General features: G+C 45.2%; 1 protein-coding gene across 2 annotated transcripts in view; it reads right to left on the bottom strand.

Annotated features, from left to right (window-relative positions):
- Positions 1-22,851, bottom strand: part of SHISA9 (shisa family member 9) — a 257,414-nt gene that overhangs the window by 23,855 nt on the left and 210,708 nt on the right. For both annotated transcript variants that reach the window (XM_016156987.2, XM_036225645.1), the window contains exon 3: positions 76-231. In XM_016156987.2, the coding sequence (XP_016012473.1) occupies positions 76-231 (156 nt within the window). The remainder of the gene's footprint in view (positions 1-75; positions 232-22,851) is intronic.

Here is a 22,851-nt window from a genome sequence, read left to right as displayed (position 1 = left end):
AGAAAAAAATGGAGAGAGAGAGAGATCTGGAAGGAACAGAAAGGCAGAGGAGGAGGGAGGCGGCACGGCGCTTACCGACTGCCTTCAAGGAGGCGTACTTGTTGAGTTCTTTTCCGGGCGGCTGCTGCTCGTAGGGGTTGGAGATCTGACCCAGATTGGGGTACGAATGCGGATGTCCCATCTGCTGCAGCAAAGGCGAGGTGGGCACTGCGTTGTTCATCTGGGTGGTGTCTGGAAGGAAAGAGACAGAGGGAGATGGTCATGGACAGCGCAGGACCTCTGGCCACCCCACACCACTGTCACATCCATCGAGACCAGAACTCCTGACCCTTTGGGGACACAGGAGGAAGAACAGTAGAGGATGTGCAGACATATCAGGACTAGTGAACACACAGCCCTCACGAGACGGCAGCCGAGGACAGATGGGTAGAGGGCAAAGGGTATGCCGAGCCCTTCTCCACCTCCCCCTGAATTAACACACGGTCCTATCACTGTGGGGATTATTTTTGTTATCGAAACAATACGTGTATAAAAGGATGATCAACTTCAGTAACAGTCAAAGGGATGCAAGTCAGAACAGTAACGAAAAGCCATTCCTTTGCCAAGAGATTGGCAAAAAAATGAAAGGAACTGAAAGCAGTAGTGGCAAAGATGTTGGAAACCGGACAGTCTCGTCAACTGATGGTGGATGTGCGATTTGCTGTATTTGCAGAAAGGAATCTGGGAGTGTGTCTTAAATTTGAAGTGCACGTGGATGTTGACCAAATAATATCGCTTCTAGAAATTGAGTCTTCAGATATATAAGCATTAGAATATAAGGATATTTGTCCAGAGATGTTCTTTGCATCGTTGTTTGTAAAGTAAAAAGAAAAAAAAAATCCCACACACGTAGCAACAATCTGAACTATGAATAAAGGGATTCTTTTTTCTAATTTTAATATTTATTTAGTTTTCATTACTTTTGAGCATATCCATTTTCTCTTATTCTCATTCCCTGTTTAAATTTATTTAATTATGTAATAATGTACACATACCAAATATACGTATGCAAGTTATTAACCCACCCCCCAACTTAGGAACTAAAACATAACGCATGCTCGCAAAATTCTTAAACAAATTATTGTACATCCATATTATGGAATATCATTCAACCGTTAGAAAAATGCGTTAAAATCGGTTAACTTTGTACCTATCAGACTGGATGGTTTCTTATGGTTTATATGTTAAGGGGGGGGGGGGAAGACGTCAAAGCAAAGCAAATAATAGAGCATTTTTGTTAAAGAAAAGAAAAACCTATGCATAGTTTTGTGTGCTATGGTTTGCAAAGACAAAACACACACACACACACACACACACACACACACACTAGATAGTGGCGACTCTCAGGGAATGAGATGGATGGGGAGAGAGTTGCAAGAAGGTTTCTCTGAGGAAATGTCCTGAGGCGGGTTCTGGAGACGTGGATGGCAGGTAGGCGTGGTGGCAGTTGGAAGGTGCTGGGGAGGGTGTTCCAGGCGGAGGAAACAGCAGGGACAATAGCCGTGAGGCTGGGGGACACTGCGCGGTCACAGACGGAGAGAATGCTCGCCGGCCTGCGGCCGTGCGGGCTGGAGAGCAGCGCGGAGGGAAGCGGGACCCGGTGGGGCTTGTTACACGTTTCCATCTCCGCCCTGAGAGCCATGGTGCAGGGGGTGAGGGGTGGGGTGGACAGGAGGTGACAGTGAAATGGGAGACAGGTGACAAAACTATGGCTTCGTTTCAGGCAGGGAAGACAGCTGCTCTCCGACTTCGTGAAGCACACGTGCAGATCCAGATCAACATGGCAGTGGACGCGCCCATTTCCCAGCCGCCGTGTTGGCTGCTAATGGCCCTTAGTTGCCCCTGGTCCCCAGAGAACTGCTCTCTCAAGAGACAGAAACCAGCACCCCAAGGATTAATGTGCTTAATGCGTCTCACCCCACCACCCCAGGTGGCTCAGCGACTCTAAGCTACGAAGACCAGCAGCCCCTGGACCCGAGGCGGGGATGATTTATGGACCAATGGATACTGCAGAGCTCCTGTGGATTGGGACAGTTTAGAGCAGGGGTTGGCAACTTTTTCTGTAAAGGGTCGGATTGTAAATAGTTTAGGCTTTGCTATCCATTGGTCAGAACTACTTAACTCCGCCTTGTAGCAAAAAAGCAGACAGGGATATTATGTAAATGATAGGTATGGCTGTGTGCCAATAACACTTTATTTAGAAACACAGGTGGCAGCTGAATTTGGCCCAAGGGCCACAGTTTGACAACCCCTGGTCTAGACTTTATCTGAGACTAAGATCCTTTTGTGTGGCTCCTTTATCTTCCTTATTTTGTTTTCCTTACAAGCTTAGAGGTGTGTGTGTGTGTGTGTGTGTGTGTGTGTGTGTGTGTGTGTGTGTAAAGGGCACGCTTTTGAGTCTCATGTTCCTCAATTCCTTCTCTCAAGCACCATTTCTAGGCAATCCGACCCATGCCATGAGTACAATGTGATGGGCTTTAGAAGCCAATAAACTCAAGTGGAAAGAGGCAGGGATTCCACAGCTGAGCCACAGAGATAAGGACAGTATTTTTTATCACCGCACATGCATAGGCCATCACACAAGCTCAGTTGTCTAATGGGAATGTCACCAAACAGAAGCCAAGTAGCCCAGCCTGCAGCAGGCATCCAAGAAAGCAGATGTATCCTTCTGCCATGACAGCTTCTTGGCTACGATTCGGCTGGAGCAGACGATTAATGAAGTAATGGCAGGAAAGGTATTGCGCAAGGCACAGCCAGCCTTTGCTGTAGCTTAGACTCCAAGATCCTCTGACGTTTTTCTCTCTAGAATGACCTGCCGGGGAAGTCTGTCTGCTTCCCCAGGCATGTCAGGAGAGACATGTTTTGTGCCCAAATATTGGCCCAGTTGGAAGTAAATTACTAGAACCTCTCATTGTTTGCAGTTCTGTGGGTTTTTTTTTTTTTTTTTGATCATACATTTTCCTAGTGGACAGTTACTGCTTAGCATGTCAAGAACCACCACTCCCTTGGCACACTACTCTGTCCTCATCTGAGTCATGAGATGAGTTGCCAGTCATGATGACTGTCTTAGTTTGGGTTTCTACAGATGTCACTGAGAACTCAAGGCAAGCAAAGATGAGGAGGTGATCTCGGAAATACTGGTAGAAAAAGGGTGAGGGAGGGAGACAGGGAAGAGAAAGAAGCAGGTAAAGAGTGCAAGAGGCAACTTTGGTGACCTGGAATTTAATCATTCAGGGCTGAGAGACAGTCTTTCCTCAGCATGTTCATGGCCATGTTCATGGGCAGAGTAAGCTCCAGTGACCAGAGAAGCTCTTGCTCAGAAATAGAAGAGCTGGCAGTTAGAAATCAGGCCAATACCTCACCCTTCTGGCCACAGAAGTGAGCATGTGACCCGAATCAGACCAATCGCAACACCTCCTTCTTTTCACGGTGATTGGGCCAGAAGAGAGCATGTGGTCTAGGCTGGGCCAATTAGAGTTCTTCCCTGAATTTTTCTATTTGTAACCTTTGGAGTCAAGGAAGCAGGGAGCCATAAAATTCAAGCGAGTTTGAATCTGCCATGCAGACAAAATATTTCCTCATTTTGTGAAGGCATAAAGACAACAGGAGAGAAGCAGAGGAGATAGGGAAGGTGCTTGCTCAATAAGCGAGTGCGCTTTGGGGTTACTGTCCCTTGCAAGGTAGACTTGTGACTAGTGGGATTCTTGTCTGGAACTGAACCAGAAGGGAGTCTGCTCTTGGGGCTCTAAGGAAGGCGAGAGGATGGTGTCGGAAGGAAAAGGCATTGCCCCTGGGTTTTGTACAAAGCTTCAGCAGATACTTCAAACAGCAGATTGCCTTAATAGTGTATAGGGAATACCCAGGGATACTTATAAGCTAGTTAGTTAACTAATGTCTTAATGGCAGGTCTTTTTTTTTTTTTTTATTTCTTTCTGGAAATAGATCCTGAACACTAGCCTGTCCGGTTACAGAGCTGAGACCTCCTAAGCCCATCATCCCGTGGGAACTATTTCTCCCACGTCTTTGCTCCTTCGGTCCCAGATCTCACCCACTAGGACTCAGATCCTGTTTCCAGGGCTGCCAGGAGAGATGCTAAACACTTCGTTAAAAAAAAAAAAAAATCTTTAGAGCTGTTTTTCACCACTTGGGACAGACTTTTATATTATGAAATGGAATATTTAATATTCCATTATAAAGTATTTGCTTTTAGATGATTTCGCCCAAGTCCTGAGCTACCTTCAGGGCAGCGGCAAGTAGTTACTTAATGTAAGTGGGCATGACGAAGATGGCTCACCACAAATGAGGAGGCGAGGCTGCCCCGACGTTCCCACTTCCAATTCAGAACCATAGGAAGCAAATTTCTGGCAGTTTTAGATAGCCATTTTGTGCTAGCTTCCAGGCATTGAATATTCAGAAATATTGAAATCCAGTCTCAGGGCAGCAATGAAGAATTATTAAACAGACATTTCTGACTGGGTTTTTAAAAATGTTATTTTCATTTTACCGAATGGGAAGAGGGACCAGCCCTGGTGACCCAGTTTCTCTGTGAGTTCTCCACAAATATATCCAGCTAAGGAGGAGAAACGAAAATGTAGATGGGAAGTAAGCTCAGGTTGGCATCCTAGAAAAAGAGAAGAGTGTAGAGTAACATAGGGGTTATAATCTGCAAATCCTGCCTTTGCTAAATGAGAGAAGAAATTGATAGATGATGGTGATGATAGATAGATAGATAGATAGATAGATAGATAGACAGACAGACAGATGATAAAGAGATGATAAATAGAAGATGGATAGATGATAGATTTAAATATATGTGTATATGTAATATATGGATGTGTGTATGCATGTATATGTATTTGTGTGTGTGTGTGTGTGTGTGTGTGTGTGTACATTTTTTGCACATTCATGACCGGAAAGGGAATCCAGTAGGACCAATGATGTCTCATTCTTAGCGGGATCATTTCTCTTCTGGACACACCTCAGCCCCAGAGATATCTTACCCTTCTCACGTCTGCAGAAAGTGTCTTCCTACTCAATGCCACAAAGAGACTTTCCCTGCCTCGTTATAATGTTGCGCCTCATTCTGACACTTAGAAATAATTCATGAGGACTTGCTGTTCTGTGATGCTGCGTGCCGTCAAGACCCTCGGTCAGCAAACGAGAAGTTGACGACACTCCTGTGTTTTCTTCCCCTAAGACAGAAGAGGGGCCTCCTGTATTGGACAATCACTTGTCAAAGAAAGTTAAGATTTAGTTACTCTAATTGGAAACATCTGGCAGATTCGCGCCACAGGAACCGCCATGTAAGTGCCATTATTTTGTGGTGTGTCTCAGTCATCAAACAGAGAAATGAAATGAATGCAACTCGGATAGGGACAGATAAAGTAAACACGCTCAGTCACAAACACGGGGAGGATGCTCTAGGTTTCTCAGTGCCGAGGAGACACCAGCTCTCTGAAACTAGACCAATTTGGCTCATCTCGGAAGAAAGGCATTTCAAGGCATAGCACAAGGACGAAGAGCCCAGAAAGGCAGAAGACGGACAGACAGAACTGTTTTGTGGAGCATACATTATGTGCCAGTCACTTGATAAAGAACTTTTTTGTATCTATGAGTCTATTTCCCTTATGGCGTCAGATGTGTACTAGATTTATTGGGTGATCACTTTATAAGTTATATAAATGCCTAATCACTATATTGTATGCCAGAAACTAATATAATATTGCATGTCGACAGTAATTTAAAAAAAAAAAACTTTTATTTAAAAATAAACTTTAAAAAAGAACTTCTTAGGCACTATCTCCTTTAATCCTCGTATCAACCCTATGAGGCAGTGATATAGGGACAATATATTTTTAAATAAATCTGTTATTGTAGAAGTTTTACATTTACAGAAATACAGCAAAGATATTACACAGAGCTCCCACACACCCCAGATACAGCTTTCCTTATTATTAACTTCTTATAATCAGCATGATACATTTGGTGTAATTAATGGACCAATATCGATCACTAACGCCCCAGTTCATTCAGGTTTCCTTAGTTTTTACCCACTGTCCTCTTTCTGCTCTAGAATCTCATCCTGGAGCCACATTAAATGTGGTCGTCATGTTTCCTTAGGTTGCTCTTGGCTCTGACGGTTTCTCAGACTCTCCTTGTTTCTGATGATTTTGACGGTTTTGAGCAGTGCTGGTCAGGTAGTTTGCAGAGTGGCCCCGGGCTGGAATCTGTCTGATGTTCTTCTCATGACTAGACTGGGGGTATGCGTTTGGGGGAAAGGAAACCATAAAAAGCGACATTCTCATCATCGCGGATCAAGGATACAGACTATGACTTACTATTGATGTTTACCTGAATCGCCTGGCTGAGGTAGTTTTTAAGTCTCTCTACTATGAAGTTACTCTATTTTTTTCCCCTCTTTCCATACCATACTCCAAGGAAGGAAGTCACTGTACACAAGCCAAACTTAAGAAGTGGGGAGTTACATTCCACCTTCCTGAGTACAGTGCCTACACAAATTATTCGGAATTCTTCCTGGGAGATTTGTCTCTTCTTCCTCCTTTAATTATTTATTCTGTGGACACGCAGATCTGTATTATATACTTTGGGTTATAATTTAAAACTAACTATTTTGTTTCGTTGATCAAATTATTCCAGGTTTAGTCATCGGAAACTCTTTCAATCGGCTCTTATGTCCCTTTTTTGGGAGAACTTCCTTACTTCCATGTCCTACAAGACGGTCCAGGCTCATCTAGCATAGTTCCTGCCCCATCTCAGATTTCCTCCAAGGATCCAGGTTCCTTTTACCAGACAATCATGTTAGAAACCACCATCTGGCTGCTAGGTGTGCTCGCCGCCTCTAGCCCCTCTCGGCTTATAGGATAAAAACAATCCATGTGTGTATACTCACTCGTAGAGATACACGTATCTATATAAATATGTAGATTTATTCATCCTGATATTTCCAGCTCTAATTCGTTATCACGTGGCTCATTCTGGCATTCTCCCCTTGCCTGTATGTAACCTCTCACCCCGACAACGAGAAACCTAACTCCTGTCATCCATCCGCCACTTAACTTAATTCCAGTACACATGCCTAGTAATAGCAGAATTGTTAACTCATATCCCCTCCGCCCCGCCCCCGGAAATGCCTTTATTAACTAGAGTACAATCTTCCGGACAATGTATTTCTCAAGTTATTAATGTGTTTTTCTCTTTGGTCTTCCTGAGTATATGAACTTTGCATCTGCGTACTGGGTAAGAGGCTGGGGAATTAGAATGTATTACAGAAAGAATGTGAAGAAAAATGATGATGATGATGATATTGATGATAATGATGAAAAGGTCAAGATAATCTCATACACATAAGAAACACTTAGAGGAGTTATTATTAGGTGCTAGGCACTATTTCCTATACAAACCAATCTAATTATTCCAAGAATCCCTATGAGATACTATCATTAACCCCATTTTGCAGAGGAGGAAACTAAGGCACAGAGAGCTTCTGTGTCTTGCCCACGATTACCCCTTTTGTAGGCGGCAGAGCCCCGCACTGAGCCTGGCAGTCTGACTTTAGAATCTGTGGTCTTAGGCACTGCCTCTGAGATAAAATCTCTGACATTCGGAAAATGATTTCCAACCAAATAATAATAAAAATATAAGTCATGTTATTGATTTCGGAAGGTGTTAGTAGCAAATTCCTTTACTTCTACTGTTTAGCACATTAAGGATCAGACTTGGTTGTCAAGATCACAGAGTTTTTTTTGCAAGAGTGGGCCAGAGAGGAAGAACATTGGGAAACCTAACTTCTCTGATTCTGGGAGATTGTGGGAAGGAAATAAGAGAGTAAGAGAGAGAGAGAGAGAGAGAGAGAGAGAGAGAGAGAGAGAGAGAGAGAGAGAGAGAGAGAGAGAGAGAGAGAGAGAGAGAGAGAGAGAGAGAGAGAGAGAGAGAGAGATAGAGAGAGAGAGGGAGACTGTGGTCATGTCACTCGACTTGTCCTTGTTGGTCTTCAGACCCAGGTTGGGGAGAAGAATGATAGGTGAGTTTAGAGAACTGCCGAGGGCAGGGACCTCTGTCCCGTTCATCTGCTGGGGACTCTGGAAAGATCTGAGCTTCCAGGGGCAGCTGAGCCAGTTAACAAATCAAGTGGTGTGATGTGATTAAAAGGTTGCCTCGTTGGCATTCCCAGATGACTCTCATATACCAGATGGCCTGAGAGCAGGGCTCCTGCCACAGAACATGCCACTCTAGGGCGATGGGTCCCACACAGTGGCACGGGGTAAGTTTCCTCCCACATGATTCTACTATCTTTTCTCTCCCAAGCAGATGGAGAGAAAGCACAGGCGAACTCAGGCAAAAGTCACATACTCAGAAAGGCCCACTAGAAAAGCACATTAACGAAGTAAAAAAATTTTACCCCTGTTTCTCTAAATATTACAATCCTACTTTACAAATAGGGAAACCAAAGCTCAGAGGGGTTGAGGTGCTTGCCCAGAGTCACACAGCATATAAGTAACTATTGAGTTTGTCCGATGGCAAAATGGGTGTTTGCCATACTACGTGAGGCTTCGCTTCGCATGGACCAGAAAGAAACTAAAAGCTCGTCACTGAAATTCTCTGGGGAGAGAGACCCTTCTGTCTCGAGGGTCTTTTTTCTCTGTAACGTCTCCCACTCAGACGTGTAAGCCGCTGGCCAGATCTATGCCTTTTTGTTTCCTTTTTTATCCAGAGAGGAGAACTTACTGTTTTGTCCAGGGAACATGGAGGCCTCACCCCATCCTGAGAACACCCTATTGCCTTACGGAACCTGTGCTGTGTTCTGACCTCTCCCGCGTGGCTCATCCATGCATTCCTCCTCACGTATGTGAGTGTCTGGTGCGCCAGGCACTGTGCTCGATGAACAAGTCCTAGCTCTTACTCTATGCACTAACTAGGAGAAATCATACAAGTTTCCCAAAGCTTGTTCATCGCTTGGAGGTAGCACATTTTCGCCTGGCCCGCGAGGTCATGTTGGTTCTGTCCGGGGGCTGTCCTTGTCCCCCCTCTTTTCAACACACTCTCTGTGCCCCACAACGCAGCCCCTGAAGGCTCTCCCCACAGACGGCACCATCTCGAATAACATAATGACATAAGGATTGAGTTTTCAGTCAGTCGGTTCTGGATTCAAATTCTGGCCCTCCCATTTACCGACAGCAGCGTCTTCGGCTGTGTTATAAAGCCTTACTCAGCCTTGGGCTTCTCAGCTCTGAAATGGGGACCATGACAGCTTTCTCACGGAGTTGCTGTGAGGCTTTGTGCATGCTGCGCTTGGCAACACACCTGAGATATGGTAAGCATGTGACATATTGGAGTTAAACCTTTATTGCCTTCAGTTGTCCAGGAACCCACAGCAACATGATGGGGTGGGCCATAAGAAGAAGAGGCTGTCAAGTTTCAAAAGGCCCCCTCTGGACTCAAGAGTTCCTGGACATGTTCCGGGTTATTCCGCTGTTCCAATAACTGGACAAATGAGGGAAGAAGTAGGAGATGTTCCTACAAAGGCCGATTGCACTGGGAATTCTCCTAACGACGAGAGGAGAAGAGATGTTCAGAAATCATAACAGAACTCTGGCTTTTAGCTCTGTTTTCCTTTCTTTCCTTTCCAAACATTTATGCCCAGCATCCTTTTGAAGAGAAAACCTGAAAATTATAGTTTGAAACACCACGTAGATTTTTCTCTGGCCACAAGCAAGCAAAATAAAAAGAAGAATGAAAATCAAATCCCACCCCAAATCATCCTGAATTTATCAAAGGAGAACATAGCAGGCTAGGCTCTTACCAGAAAAGGTTTATGTAGAAAAGGAATTAAATCCATCTTATTAAATCTTGGTGGCAGAGGAACCAGCAGGGATTTGCAATGGAGAAAAACAGAAAAAGTGCATATATCATTGTAAAACCTTTGGCAAATGAGGCGTTTGTGTTACCCAAGGGTTTATATCTCTAAGTATGCGATTTTTTTTTTCTTTTTCTTTTTGACCACTTTGGATGGGAATATTTTAAAACTGGAGTTGTGAAACAAATATTTGATGTTCACTTTCGGCCAGCTTTTATGTAGGCTTTGGTGGAGGGGGGCGGGGGCGTGCAGAGATACGTTTCAAATCTCCGGTTATGCTCCGAGGAGATGACCGTCTGGGACAGGAGGCAGACTGAGAAGACAGGTGAGATGCAGGACGTTAAAATCAGCCCGGTTAAACAGAGTCCTGCGAAGGCATGAGGTAGAGGGCACCGAACCCAGTTTTAGAAGGCAGAAGACCTTCTCCATCTGCGTTTGTAAGGAGAGAGACTATCCAGAGAAGTAACAAGAAGAGAACCATCGCAATCTGAAGTAGCCTCACGTATCCATCTGTTCGGGAAACCACAGTTCACCGGCTTCGCTTCGGACACGGGTCACGTCTAAGGTGGCTAAGCTCAGCACTGACGGCTCAGCATTCCCTCCGTAAATGCCAAATCTTGTCTCAGGCTCACGGCAGCCATTTCCCAGGAAGTCGATTTCCCGAAATCGTGGCACCGTCGCCCCTTTGCTCAGTAACCCCAGAGCGACGTGGCTGTCAGTCTCCTCTTCCTACCTCCGTTTATTTAACAGTTCTCTCGTATCCCCCGTTATGTCTAGTCTCTTTTATCAGCCGCATGGTGAGCAGCAGCCAGTCCCCTTGAACGTCACTGCTTCAAGTCCTAAGATGTTAAGGGTTTGAAAAAAAGATACCCAAGCTCATAAGACTAAATTGTAAAGCAACGATTAGCCATGTATTAAAACACTATTTTCTTCTGCAAAATGCTCTCTCTTTTTTCTTCATCTTTCCCAAGCTAACTGAATCACACGGCCAAGGTCAGCTTAACATCATGTCCTCCAAGGGACCTTCCCAATCCCGTCCTATCCGAAGTACCCCTGTACTTCCCCGTATGAGCTTGCTCGGTCTGCCATGACAAAGTACCGCAAACTGGGGGGCTTTCACAACAGATATTGATTCTCTCACAGTTCTGAAGGCTGGGAGACCAAGTTCAAGGTGTCGGCGGGGTTGGTTCCTTATGCAAGTGGTGGGAGAATCTGTTCCAGGCCTCCTGCCGGGCTGCCGGTGGTTTGGTGGCAACCCGCGGAGCTCCTCGGCTTGCGGACGGATGCGTCACCCAGTGTCCGCCCTCATACTCACATGGCATCCTCCCGGTGTACAAGGCCGTGTCTAGATCCTCCTTTTTTTATTTAAGGACACCAGCCATATGAGGTTAGGGGGCCACCCTAACTAATTACAGTCGTCCCGCCTTATCTATGGGGAATACATTCCAAGACCCCCAGTAGATGCCTGAAACTGCAGAGAGCACCAGACCCTAGAAATACTATGTTTTTTTTCCTATGCGTACATGCCTATGGTAAAGTTTAATTGATAAATTAGGCACAATAAGAGATTCGCCACAATAACTCATGATAAAATAGGACGACTGTAACGACAGACAAAAAAAAGTTATGTGAACGTGGTCTCTGCCTCTCTAAGGGTCTCTTTTCGCTTAAAGGAAGTGCTTTACGGCCTCTCTTTGGCATATCCGAAGTGCCGGCATCGCAACTCATGCGCTTTAGGCCCCTCATTGAGTAAAATAAGGGTGATGAACACGAGCACTGCGATGCTGTGACAGATTTGGCAACCAAGGTGGCTGGCTACTCAGTGACTGAAGGGCGGGGAGCAGCACATGCAGCTCGGAGACGAGACTCGCGTCCCAGGCAAGACAGCGCGAGATTTCGCCGCACTCTGCGGAACGATGCTCAATTTAAAACTTATGAATTGTTTATCCGTGGAAGTTTCCATTTAGTATTTTCAGACCATAGTTGGCCATGGGTTAACTGAAACTACGGAAAATGAAATGATGGGTAATGGGGGATTACTGTACATCTGCAAAAATAAGGTCGCGATCTGGGGTGATGGGGGCTAGGACTTCAAAAGGATGATTTGGGGGGAGACACAGTTCAACCTGTAATGCTGCCTTTACTCCCCTTTTCCAACCATGTGAATAATTTTATTTATTTTCACTGTCTGTTTTACCACCACTTTGAGGCCAAGATATTTACCTCCTCCACTTCATTTCGGTGCCCCGCCTGGCTCCTTGCATAGAACTGAATTCTAATACAGGACAGGATGAGGAAAAAAAGAACATTTTTTTTTTTCCAGACACCTGCTATGTGACAGGCAGTATGCAAGATGCTTTACCTAAAAGCATCTTTCTCTAAAAAAAAAAAATCCGCTGAATAGATTGACAACAGCCATTTGGGTTGCTCTGAAATTCGTTTTGTCTTTTTTTAAGTGTTTGTGCAGTGGATAAGTGTTTTGTTTATGGCCCATTTGATGCCTGGGACAGCAAATAATAGCAACAGAAAAGCAAAGCAATGTAACAGATGAGAAACCTGGGCTCAGCTTCACAAAATACGAAGGATGCTGCACTGCTCAGGGGTGTACCTGTACGGGAGAACACAGCACACACATGCCCCATGGGCAGAGGATGAAATATGTCCAGTACCAAGTCTCTAGAAAAGACAGTTCTACCTGATTGTTGGAGAACCCTCTAGACAGTCTCGCCTCGGGGGTGGTGTGAGGAATTTTGCAGGAGGCACCTAAAGGACTCAAGCTCATACTTTGTTGGAAGTCTCACACAGCCAATGCACAGAGGCGTACTACTCTTTGACCTTCCTATCATCCGTCTGTTTTTGTCTGTCAAAGATCCCACTTGATTGGGCTGCAAATCTCCCCCACTTAGCTTTGAGATTCCGCTTCGAAAGGCCCTTCACAAAGAGTGTATGTAAGTGAATGTTTCACAGCGACAAACACGACCATCTCTCTTCCCCTTTTCCAGATCTTCTAAAGTTCCCCAAATAGCTTCCTCTGTCACTTGAGATGCCAGTCCCTACTCTTGAGAAATATCTGAGAGGAAAGTGAGATTATAGAGAAAGAGCAGATCATTCAGAGATAGAAGGCTTGGGTTCAAATCCCGATGTGGCAATGTATCGGCCGCAGGGCCCTAAGCAAATTAATTGACCTCTGGAACCTCTGAGTCATTGCACACGAAATGGGGAAAATGGGAAACTAAGAATTACCACATGCAATACATTTGCCAACCAAAGTACTGAAAGTAGGCTCTCAAAGAAATATTCGCACAGCCACGTAAATGACAGCGTTATTCGCAACAGCCCAGATGGAGAAGCGACCCAAGTGTTCACTGATGGAAGAATGGAAATGCGAACGATGGAACCGTCCTGTAGAGTGAAACATTATCCTGCTTTGAAAAGGAAGGCAATTCTGATGCACGCCACAACGTGAACCTCGTACTAAATGAAATAAGCCAGTAACGAAAAGGCTCATCTTTTCTGATTCCACTAATGCGAGGCAGCCAGAGCAGTCAAATTCATCGAGACAGAAAGTAGATGGTGGGTGCCAGGGGATGGGGGGCGGGGGAATGGGAGCTAGTGTGTAGAGAGTTTCAGTTTTGCAACATGAACAAACTGATGCAAACCGGTTGCACGAAATGCGAATATACTTAATGTTACTGAATTGTGCACTTAGACGGTAAATTTTATGTTATGCATCCTTTACAACAGTTTTTTTGACTTTTCAAGTTAAATTTATTGGGGCGACATTGGTTAATAAAATTATATATGTTTCGAGTGTACAATTCAATAATACGTCATATGGATACCGCATAAAGTCTACGGCTTCGCCAGCTGAGATGAAGCATATGACACCAAGCTTCAGGGCGGAAAGGATCACTGAGGCCATCTCCACTACCTCCCTTTTATTCTAATACAGAAACCAAGGAGATCCATGCAATAGAGTGATTTTTCAAGATCACACATATTTAGTTTGAGAGTGAGTAGATGAGTGGGGGGTGGAGAGGAGTCACATTTATGAGCATCAAGAATTAACACTATAATGTGGGCTCATGATGATATGAGACACCTTCAGAGACAGCAGGAGGTGAGAGATGAAACATGGCAGTCGGTCAATCCACTCCTCCTCTTACTCGCCGCTAACGTCCTGCAGTTACCTTCCAGCTCCTACCAGAGGTGATCCTATCCGTTGGTCAGCTCCCGCCTGAATCCGTGGATAATGAGCTTGCTTCCCAAAATGGCATTCAGTTTTGGATGGCACTGCTTTTTGCAACTAGCTTCCCACAGACAGCGAGGATCTGCAGGGGTGAAGGGGAGAAACTGAACTTTGAGACTGGTGCCTCAGAAAAGACTGGCGTTCTGGAAGTTGGTGCACTTCAGCTGTTGCGTAGAAGGTGTACCTCCATTCTTTATTCCTGTTTTTGATATATGATTTTTCTTCTTAAAGAAGTACCTCCTACATTTCCTGTAATCCTGGCTTGGTGATGATAAATTCCTTTAGCTTATTTTTATCTGTCCTTCAAGTCTAAATGATAGCATCGCTGGATAAATGATTCTTGGTTGTAGATCCTGGGTCTTTACCCTGTCAAATATTTTGTGCCAAGCCCTTCTGTCCGGCATAGTTTCTTTTGAGAAATAGCTGCCAGTCTTATGGGTTTTCCCTTATATGTAATTATTTGTCTTTCTCTTGCTGCTTTTATATTCTTTCTTTGTATTTAATCTTTGGCGTTTTAATTATGATGTGTCTTGGTGTGGACCTCTTTGGATCCCTAATTTTTGGAATCTTCTGTGCTTCCTAGGGTTTTATATCCATTTCCTTCACCAGGTTAGAGAAGTTTTCCATCATTATTTCTTCAAATAGCTGTTCGACATCTTGATTTTCTTCATTTACACCTATCAGACAAATATTTGGAGCCGAAATAGTGTCCCGTATCCTCCTTAAATTATTTTTGTAGTCTTGGCATCTTTTTTCTTGCCATTCTAGTTTGAGTGTCCTGATTGGCTTTCCTGTCCTCTAGGTAGGGCATTTGATCCTCTTCTTTATTCACTTTGGTGATTCTTTTGTTTATTCCATTTAATATACTTCTCATCTCAGATAATGTGTTCTTCATTTCAGACTGGTTCCCTTTTATAATTTCAATTTCCATTTTATGTTTTTTTATTTCTTTGTTGAAGTTCTCACTGAATTTATCCACATTTCCCAAAAGTTCACTTTACAACCATTTGAAGGAAAACAAACAAACAAACGAAACCTACATGTGTCAAGTGCTTGACCCACACGCTCTCCTGTACCCAAACCCATTCTGTAAATTAGGCATTACTGTGCTCACTTCGCAGATGAGGCAAAGGGAGGCTTCGAACTACTTCTTCAAGGTCACGAGCAGCAGAGACAAGGTCCAAAGCTAGCACTTTTTTTTCTCCATATTATCTGATTATCTGTGACAGAGTTTATGAGAGGATAAAACGTGACACGTCCTGAAAACACTGACCTGAGCAGTTGGCACATGTGTCTATAATGTTAAATCCTTTCCCCACATTTCCATTTTTAAAACATATCTAAGCCATGAGGAAAACAACCTATCCATTTATTTCTCTCAGAACTCTCAGATTGTTGAATAAACCAAATCCTTTCTAATTACAGGTTGAGCAAATTGACTCATTGAATAACCCACTTATTAAATAATCACCATGTGCCAATCCTAGACCAGGTATCTTTGTGGAGACCTGAGAAAGAGAATTGAATAAAACCCACTACTGCCTTTGAGAAGCTCACAGTCCAATGTGGGAAAGAGACAGGTAGACGAAATCCCTATAACACCTGTGATGATACAGTGGCTACAAAATCAGAAGGAACCGCTGTTTTAAGATGAGGCATACCTTGTGTAAATTATTCCTATACCAAATTCCTAAAAATGACAAAAATAAAAAAAAATTAAAAACACAAACTAAAAGCATAATGAGGTGTCATTACATATCAATAAGGAGCAGAAACCCAAACAAATAGAAATCTGATGACCTTAAGTCCCCATGAGGGCGTGAAGCAACTGCAATTCTCATACACCGCTGTCAGGAAGGAAAATGGGACAGCCCCGCTGGAGAAATAGTTTAAAAGTTTCTTCAAAAGTTAAACACATGTTTACAAGAGAACCCTATAATCCCACCCCTAGGTATTCAACCAAGGGAAATGAAAACTTACGCTCACACAGACACCTGTATGGTATTTAAAGTGGATGCATTCACAATCACCAAAACCAAAACCAAAAACAAAAAACTGAGAACAAACCAAATGTCCTTCAGTTAGTGAACTGATAACAAGCTGCGGCACAGCCAAACAATGGGAGACCACTCGGGAATAAAAAGGAACAAACTATTAATATACTCATTGTGCTACGTGAAAGAAGGCAGACGGAAAATGCCAGATACTATGACATTCTGGACAAGGCAAAAGTATAGGGACAGAAAACAGACCTGTCGTTGCTAGGGGTTTGGATGAAGGGCTGGCTATAACGGGGCAGCCTTTGTAGAAAACTTGGGGGTGAGGGGGGCTAAAACCATTACATGTCTTGACTGTAGTGGTGACAGTCACATGACTCCATGCATTTGTCAAAATGTGCGGAACTGTTCGTCGAAAATGACTCTAATAATAAATATTACTGTATATAAGTTTTAACGTAAAATGTAAAAGATATTTTAAAACTACGTAAAGACGTCACCTTGCTTAGAAACAAAGAGCTCTGCTGGCAGACCGGAAACTGTGAGGGATCTCTGAGATACCAGGCCAAAATGGAATTAGACTAAAAATGGAATCTGAGCCAAAGAGGAGAACTGCAGAATGAGGATCTGAACATCCCAGGGACGGTAGACACAGGAAACAGGATGGAGTTAGGGAATTCACAGGTTATTCGTTTTCTGCTGCAGCAGAAGTAGCTGCTAGGTAAGTAGGTCCCAAACCATCTTTCCTCTGTCTAAACCGTCTGGCCTCTTCCAACTTCTGTGACTTGGCACAGAGGTAGAGTCTCATAGGGTGCAACATGGTGAATATCTTTTCACAGAACTGTTGGTTGTCAATTTATCTTAAAAGTTAGAAAGGAGGCAGACACCCTGAATCTATCTATGCTTCTTTGTGGGAACCATGAGTTAAAAATGTAAAAGTATGAAAAAAAAAAAAAAACTCTACCTTCATTAGATAAATACTTCAGGTACGTGGGAAGTGTCTCGTTCTAAGGACCCCTTGGAACTCTAAGTCATGGGTTTCTGGAAAGTTTAAGTTAAGAAAATAAGTTAACCAGAGGCCATTTGCCTCGCAGACTCAAAGCTTCGCAGCTACCGGATGGCTCCCTCACATTATAAAGCCTTCGATGTCCTGGGTCAACATCAACCCAGAGAAAGCAACCGGAATCGACATTTCGAGTCCTGCTCCACGCATCCCATCTTGCTCTCAACACAGCACTTAAAACGCACAGATCCTTCCGCCAGGGAGAAGCAGCAGAGGGAGGTTTGGGTTGCGACCATCCCCTGTGAGGGGGCTCTGCTCCCATCCGACGGTCTTGTCTCATCCTTCCGTTTTCCAACTGGGCCATGAAGTCTTGGATTTCCACACTGAATCTCAAAATTATTAATTTCATGAAAAGGAGAGGACTTTCACTTTCTGCTGCCCCGCCCTCCTCCTGCCCATCGCTGGGGCCAAGGCCAGGAGACATGCTTAGCTAAGAGAGAATTTCCCTCAATTACTCGAGAAGAAGATTGCTTCTGCTTGGGCGTAAATTCTGGCTCTGCCTTTTAGTAGCTATATGACTTTGAGTAAATTTCTTAACATCTCTGAATCCGGTTCCTCAGCTAGATAATGGCGATAACCGTAGTACCTATCCTTAATGATGCTCTGAGGATAATATGAGATAAAGATTTAAAAGATGTTTATGCATTGTACACGGTCAGCACTCTGTAGATATTGTCATGGAAATAGCTGACCACTCAAAGCCTTAAATGTCAACCAATGAGACAGGAATAAAGTTTGCTTCGGTTCTCAGGTCACCTTGCATTCAATATCAGGCCTTTCTAGAGTTACCAATATTATTACTGACTAGGGCAACAGAAATCATCCAGTTGGCCTCTGAGAAATTGGACCCAGGATTAGACCCAGCTAGCTAATGTTTTTCTGGAGACTACTTCATCATCTTCTGCAATCTGGGCATTAGTGCTAGGCCCAAACATGGCTTCTCTCTAAGGCCTCACGGACCCATGGCCAGAGGCTGGCTTCTCTATTCCACGTTCCCAGGTCTCTGGCACAGACAGAGGCATGGGGTTGAGAAGCTGTCTGTGATGCTGGGGACAGGAGGGCTCTCCCAGCGTCTCAGAGTTAGAGGACTCTGACAAAGAGCCAAGTGCTTAAATGTTGGTGGCTGTAAATGAGACTCATCTGTCAGTCGTAGGTGGGCACCAGCTCCATCTGCTGTGTCATAAGCCTGGAGAGTGATTGAAGGAAGCAACTTGTACAGCGTGAGCCCTTCGATGGGAGGGAGAAGCCTCCTCAGGAGATCGAAGAACTGTGTACCTTGGAGACTCTTCCAGTCCCTTCAGAAGTTTTACAGATGGGAGAAAACACACACACACTCGCACGACCTAAAGACAAAGTCCATGATCACTCAGCAAGTGTGCATCCGTGCCAAGATGAGAGTCAGCTCTCCAGAATTCTAGGCTATTCTCTTGCCACACAGACGTGGGTGGAGAGGATGCTCTGATAATTTGAGAGTAATGCATCCCAGGTCTCCTCTCTCTGCTCACAATGCTCTTCATGTCTGAGCACTTATTCTCTGTAGAACCTGAGAATAGATCTGATGGTTTATTCATCCATTTATTCACTTACTCATTCAATAGGTATTTTGGGGGGCCTCTATGTGCAAAGCATCATCCCGGGCATTGGGAATACGTCAAAGAAAAAATGGACCAAGTTCCTTCCTCTGGGAGCTCATAATTTAGTGGGCAAGACAGATATTAGGCAAAAAGAAAATCACATGAGTGGATATATACTTACAAAATACATAATTTTTTTTAAAGAAAAAGTTTTGGGCCCTAGCTGATGCCTAATTCATGTGGTGGGGGATATTACGAAGAACTGACTGCTATGACCCCCATACTTCTTTTTACGCAGAGACCCTTCCTCACTGGGGAGACGGCCACAGGGCAGCCAGAGTCTCATGTAGAGTTTGCACAACAGAATCAGACCTGAAAAGAGTCAAACTCCAGGGGTTTAATTTTCAAAACATAGCACCAATAGGGATAGATGAGCATCTCCTAAGCGAGTTTTTTTGTTTCTGGCCCAGAAGAGATGAGGAACTCTGGGCTGTAGGAGAAGAAAAAGTTAGATAGGAGAGCAACTGCGTGAGCTGCTGGTATGCGTTCTCTCTGAGATGGGGCTCTGTGTGCTGTCCACGGTAGAAACAAAGGCCGATGTCCACAACTCAGACCCCCAAGCACATCTGAGAGATTGGCCTTGGATCAGAAATATTCCCAGCTGGTGGGCTGAGCAGAGAAAAAGGAATATAAGAGAAAATCAGGCTTTCCCCCATCAGCAAGTGAGAAGACTCCCCAGCGCTGGGTCATCAAATGTTAAAGGCTGGCAAACAGCCTATAATTGGAGTCCTGCGTCCTCCCCAGGCTCGGAGTAACCACACAGATTAATACCACCGAGTCAACATCATGGCTTAGGTATTGTCTCAACAAGAGATTCAAAACAGGAAGAAGAGAAGCGATGTGGGTGATTCGAGAGCTGCAGCCCTATAAGGCCATTATCTGTCTTGAGTTTCGGCCCACCCTACCACCTACTCCTCCATCTGAGGTTATAATATAACAATAAGCCTGCAATTATATTTTACTCGTGAAAAAAAAAGTAGTGGTGAGTCAAAAGCCAGCTCACAGATGTAAATGGCACCGCTAGTTATGTAAGTGGGAGGGGGCCAAGCCTTGGACTGAATTGAGAAACCCCTTCGGTCTGTCCATCTGCCCTGGGCCAAGCCTTCCAGTAGCACTTGGCCTTGGCTGGTACAGGACCGTCAGACCCAGGAGCAGTAGGGGTTAAGGTCTGGCTCTGAGGGACACTTGGACAGACCCTGGGGTCAGAACAAAGAGGCATCACAGTGGACACAGCATGGGCCCTATGCTCAGAGACCAAAGAAGATAACGGGCTCCCCCTCAGCTTCCAGGAGACAGACACCCCACGTCGGCCAGAACCAGGCTGGGTGATGCGCCCGTCAGTAGGAGCCACCGCAGACAGACAGTGAGCAAAAGTCAGGCCCGCACCCCAAATATGCCTGGATACTATGGAAGCCCCTTTCGAATCTAGATACAATCTCGGGGACAAGGGGGAACGAAAGTACAATATAAATTAAGGAAATATTGATTGACTGATGTAAACTTTTAACATTAGACAGTATAAGAACATAAAACAGAGATTAAGCTAAACGTAAATATATGTATATGTGTAAATATTTGTATATATGCATATATTTACATTCATATAAATATATGTATATAAAATATGTATATATTTATAATTTAGCTTAATCATTTTATACATTTACATAATTATACAATTTATAACATATACTATTATATAGTGCATTTACGCAGTGCTTACATAAATATATTATATATGTATAAATATAGTGTATGAATATATTATATATTTATGTAAATATGTTATGTAAAATCATATAATGATTTAGATATTTTACATACATTTATTTGTGCATATATATTTACATTTCAGAGAGAGAGAATGAGAATGTACCTTGGTTCACATCTCAATTTTGCCACTTACTGGCCATATGGCTTTGGCCCTAGTTAGTTGCTCTCTCTTGCTTGGTTTTTTTATATGTGACATTCCAACCAGCGTGACTCTGGCCCCACCCACCCTCAGAAGCATGTGGATGTGTGGGAGAGGCCACTTTTTTTAACTGCCAAAGTGATAGAGGGGAAGCTACGGGCATTGGGAGTCAGCGTGGCTGAGTGTGTGAAGTCCCACAGAGGGATCTGTCCCACCCAATATCCTGACAATGCCCCTGCCGAGAACACTGAAGTCACCCCAAGCCCCTTTAGGGCCAGCTGGATGGTGACTTCTAACCAGCCCTGCCTCTCTTATGAGTCCCCTGTCACCATTACCTTCTGCCAAGTCTATGCCCACCTCAGAATCCACCCCAATCACAGAAGGTTCCGGCCTCCAGGGAACTCTTATCGTCCATGCTCTCGTTTATGTCTTACAGCATCTCTGGGACATGGGAAGAGTCGCCCCGCCCACTCTTTTTAAAGGGGAAAAGTGAAGCCCCAGAGCAAACAGCCCACGGACAGATCCGGGACTCAAGCTCAGATGATTTCATTCCAAAGCCAAGGCCCTTGCGATGCCCCACGCTGAGAACTGGGACCCAGGCACAGATGTCCGGCATCCTGGTCCACGCCTGTCGTAAGCGGTTAGGAAGTAGCAGGAGGTGGAGCATGACATGGCATTGTCCCCATGTGAGGAGTCTTCCCTTGCCTACCTCAGAGCTGCCTCTGATAGTAAGGGACTCTGCGGGGCCCCTTTGGACCTCTCGCGCTCCCACAGGACTCCCTGCCTCCAGGTAGAAGGGACCTAGAGCACCCTCTCCATATAAAACCAGCTTCTTCCTTCTCGGCCACCCCCTTTCAGCGAGAAGTGCACGGCACTCCCCCGGCGCCCAAGCCGAAGCCTCAAGCCTCCTCCCGGACATGATGGCCTCTCCCCCAAGCCCCAGCGACCAACCTAACCCCATTCGGCCTTTCTCGTCACCACCCCTCAAATGGCAGAGCCCCCATCCCTGTTCTACTTCCATGTTCCCTGCCCTAATTCAGGTCCCCACCATGTCCCCCAGCACCGCCCATCAGGGATAAGGAAAGGCAGACTGGGCTCACAGGAGGCAATGCCAGGAGCTTCTGGGGACAGGGGGCAGGGCCAGACTCAGCAGCGTGAGGGTGAGGGGCGTCTGTGTTCTCAGAACCCTGCAGGAGAGGTTGGGCCCAGAAGAACGCCATTAGTTATTGGGTAAGCAAACGGGAGGCTGGAAGCTGTCATGGGAGAAGGCCCCCTAATGAAAACACCGAAACCAAAAGACATCCACACACATCGAATACCGGATCCCACACGCGGAGGCCAGCGAGAGGCACAGAATAACAAACGGGGAGTTGGAAAGGACTCTGGCAATCGGCCAGCCCCGTCTCGCGTGTCATGGTGGAGGGGAGAATGGGGACGCTGAGGCCAGGCGAGGAGAGGTGACGTGGTTAAGGCCCCGCCACGAGCCAGCCTGCGGCCTCTGCCACGACTCCGACTCCCCAGTTAGCGTGGCGTTTCCCGGAACTTTTTTCCCACGGCGCGTTTTCTCACTAGTGTCTCTTGACCTCCACAACCCGGCACAGCCCATCCCCTCCTCCGGTCTTCCCTGAGTTCCCAAGGTGCGTTCGCTGCTCCCCTACTTTTGTCCTGACAGCCCTCCGGCCTTCTTCTGGCGTAGAAGCAACTTATCAAACTCTATTGTAATGGCTGGGGCCGGGGTGGGGGGGTCTTTACCTTTTCCACTAGACCCCGGTTTCCTAATCTTGGCACAATGAACACCGTGGCTGGATCGTTCTTTGTCGTGGGGGCTGTTCTAAGCATCGCGAGATGTTTAGGAGCATCCCTCATCCCTATCCACTAGATGCCAGTAGCAACATCCCCTCCCCCGCCGGCCCTCCAAAGTTGTGACAAACAAAGATGTCTCCAGACATCTCCAATGTCCCTGGGGTGGGAGAGAGGGGTTGGAGAGTGAATTCATCCTCCCCAGTCGATACCTGCTTATCTAGACTACAAGGACCAGTCAGGGTCTTCTCGTTCCGTACACTGCATTACGCAGCCCGGGGCC

This window comes from Rousettus aegyptiacus, unplaced genomic scaffold, assembly GCF_014176215.1.
Source record: "Rousettus aegyptiacus isolate mRouAeg1 unplaced genomic scaffold, mRouAeg1.p scaffold_m13_p_8, whole genome shotgun sequence".
Lineage (NCBI taxonomy): Eukaryota > Metazoa > Chordata > Mammalia > Chiroptera > Pteropodidae > Rousettus > Rousettus aegyptiacus.
This window is presented reverse-complemented; position numbering and strand designations above follow the sequence as displayed.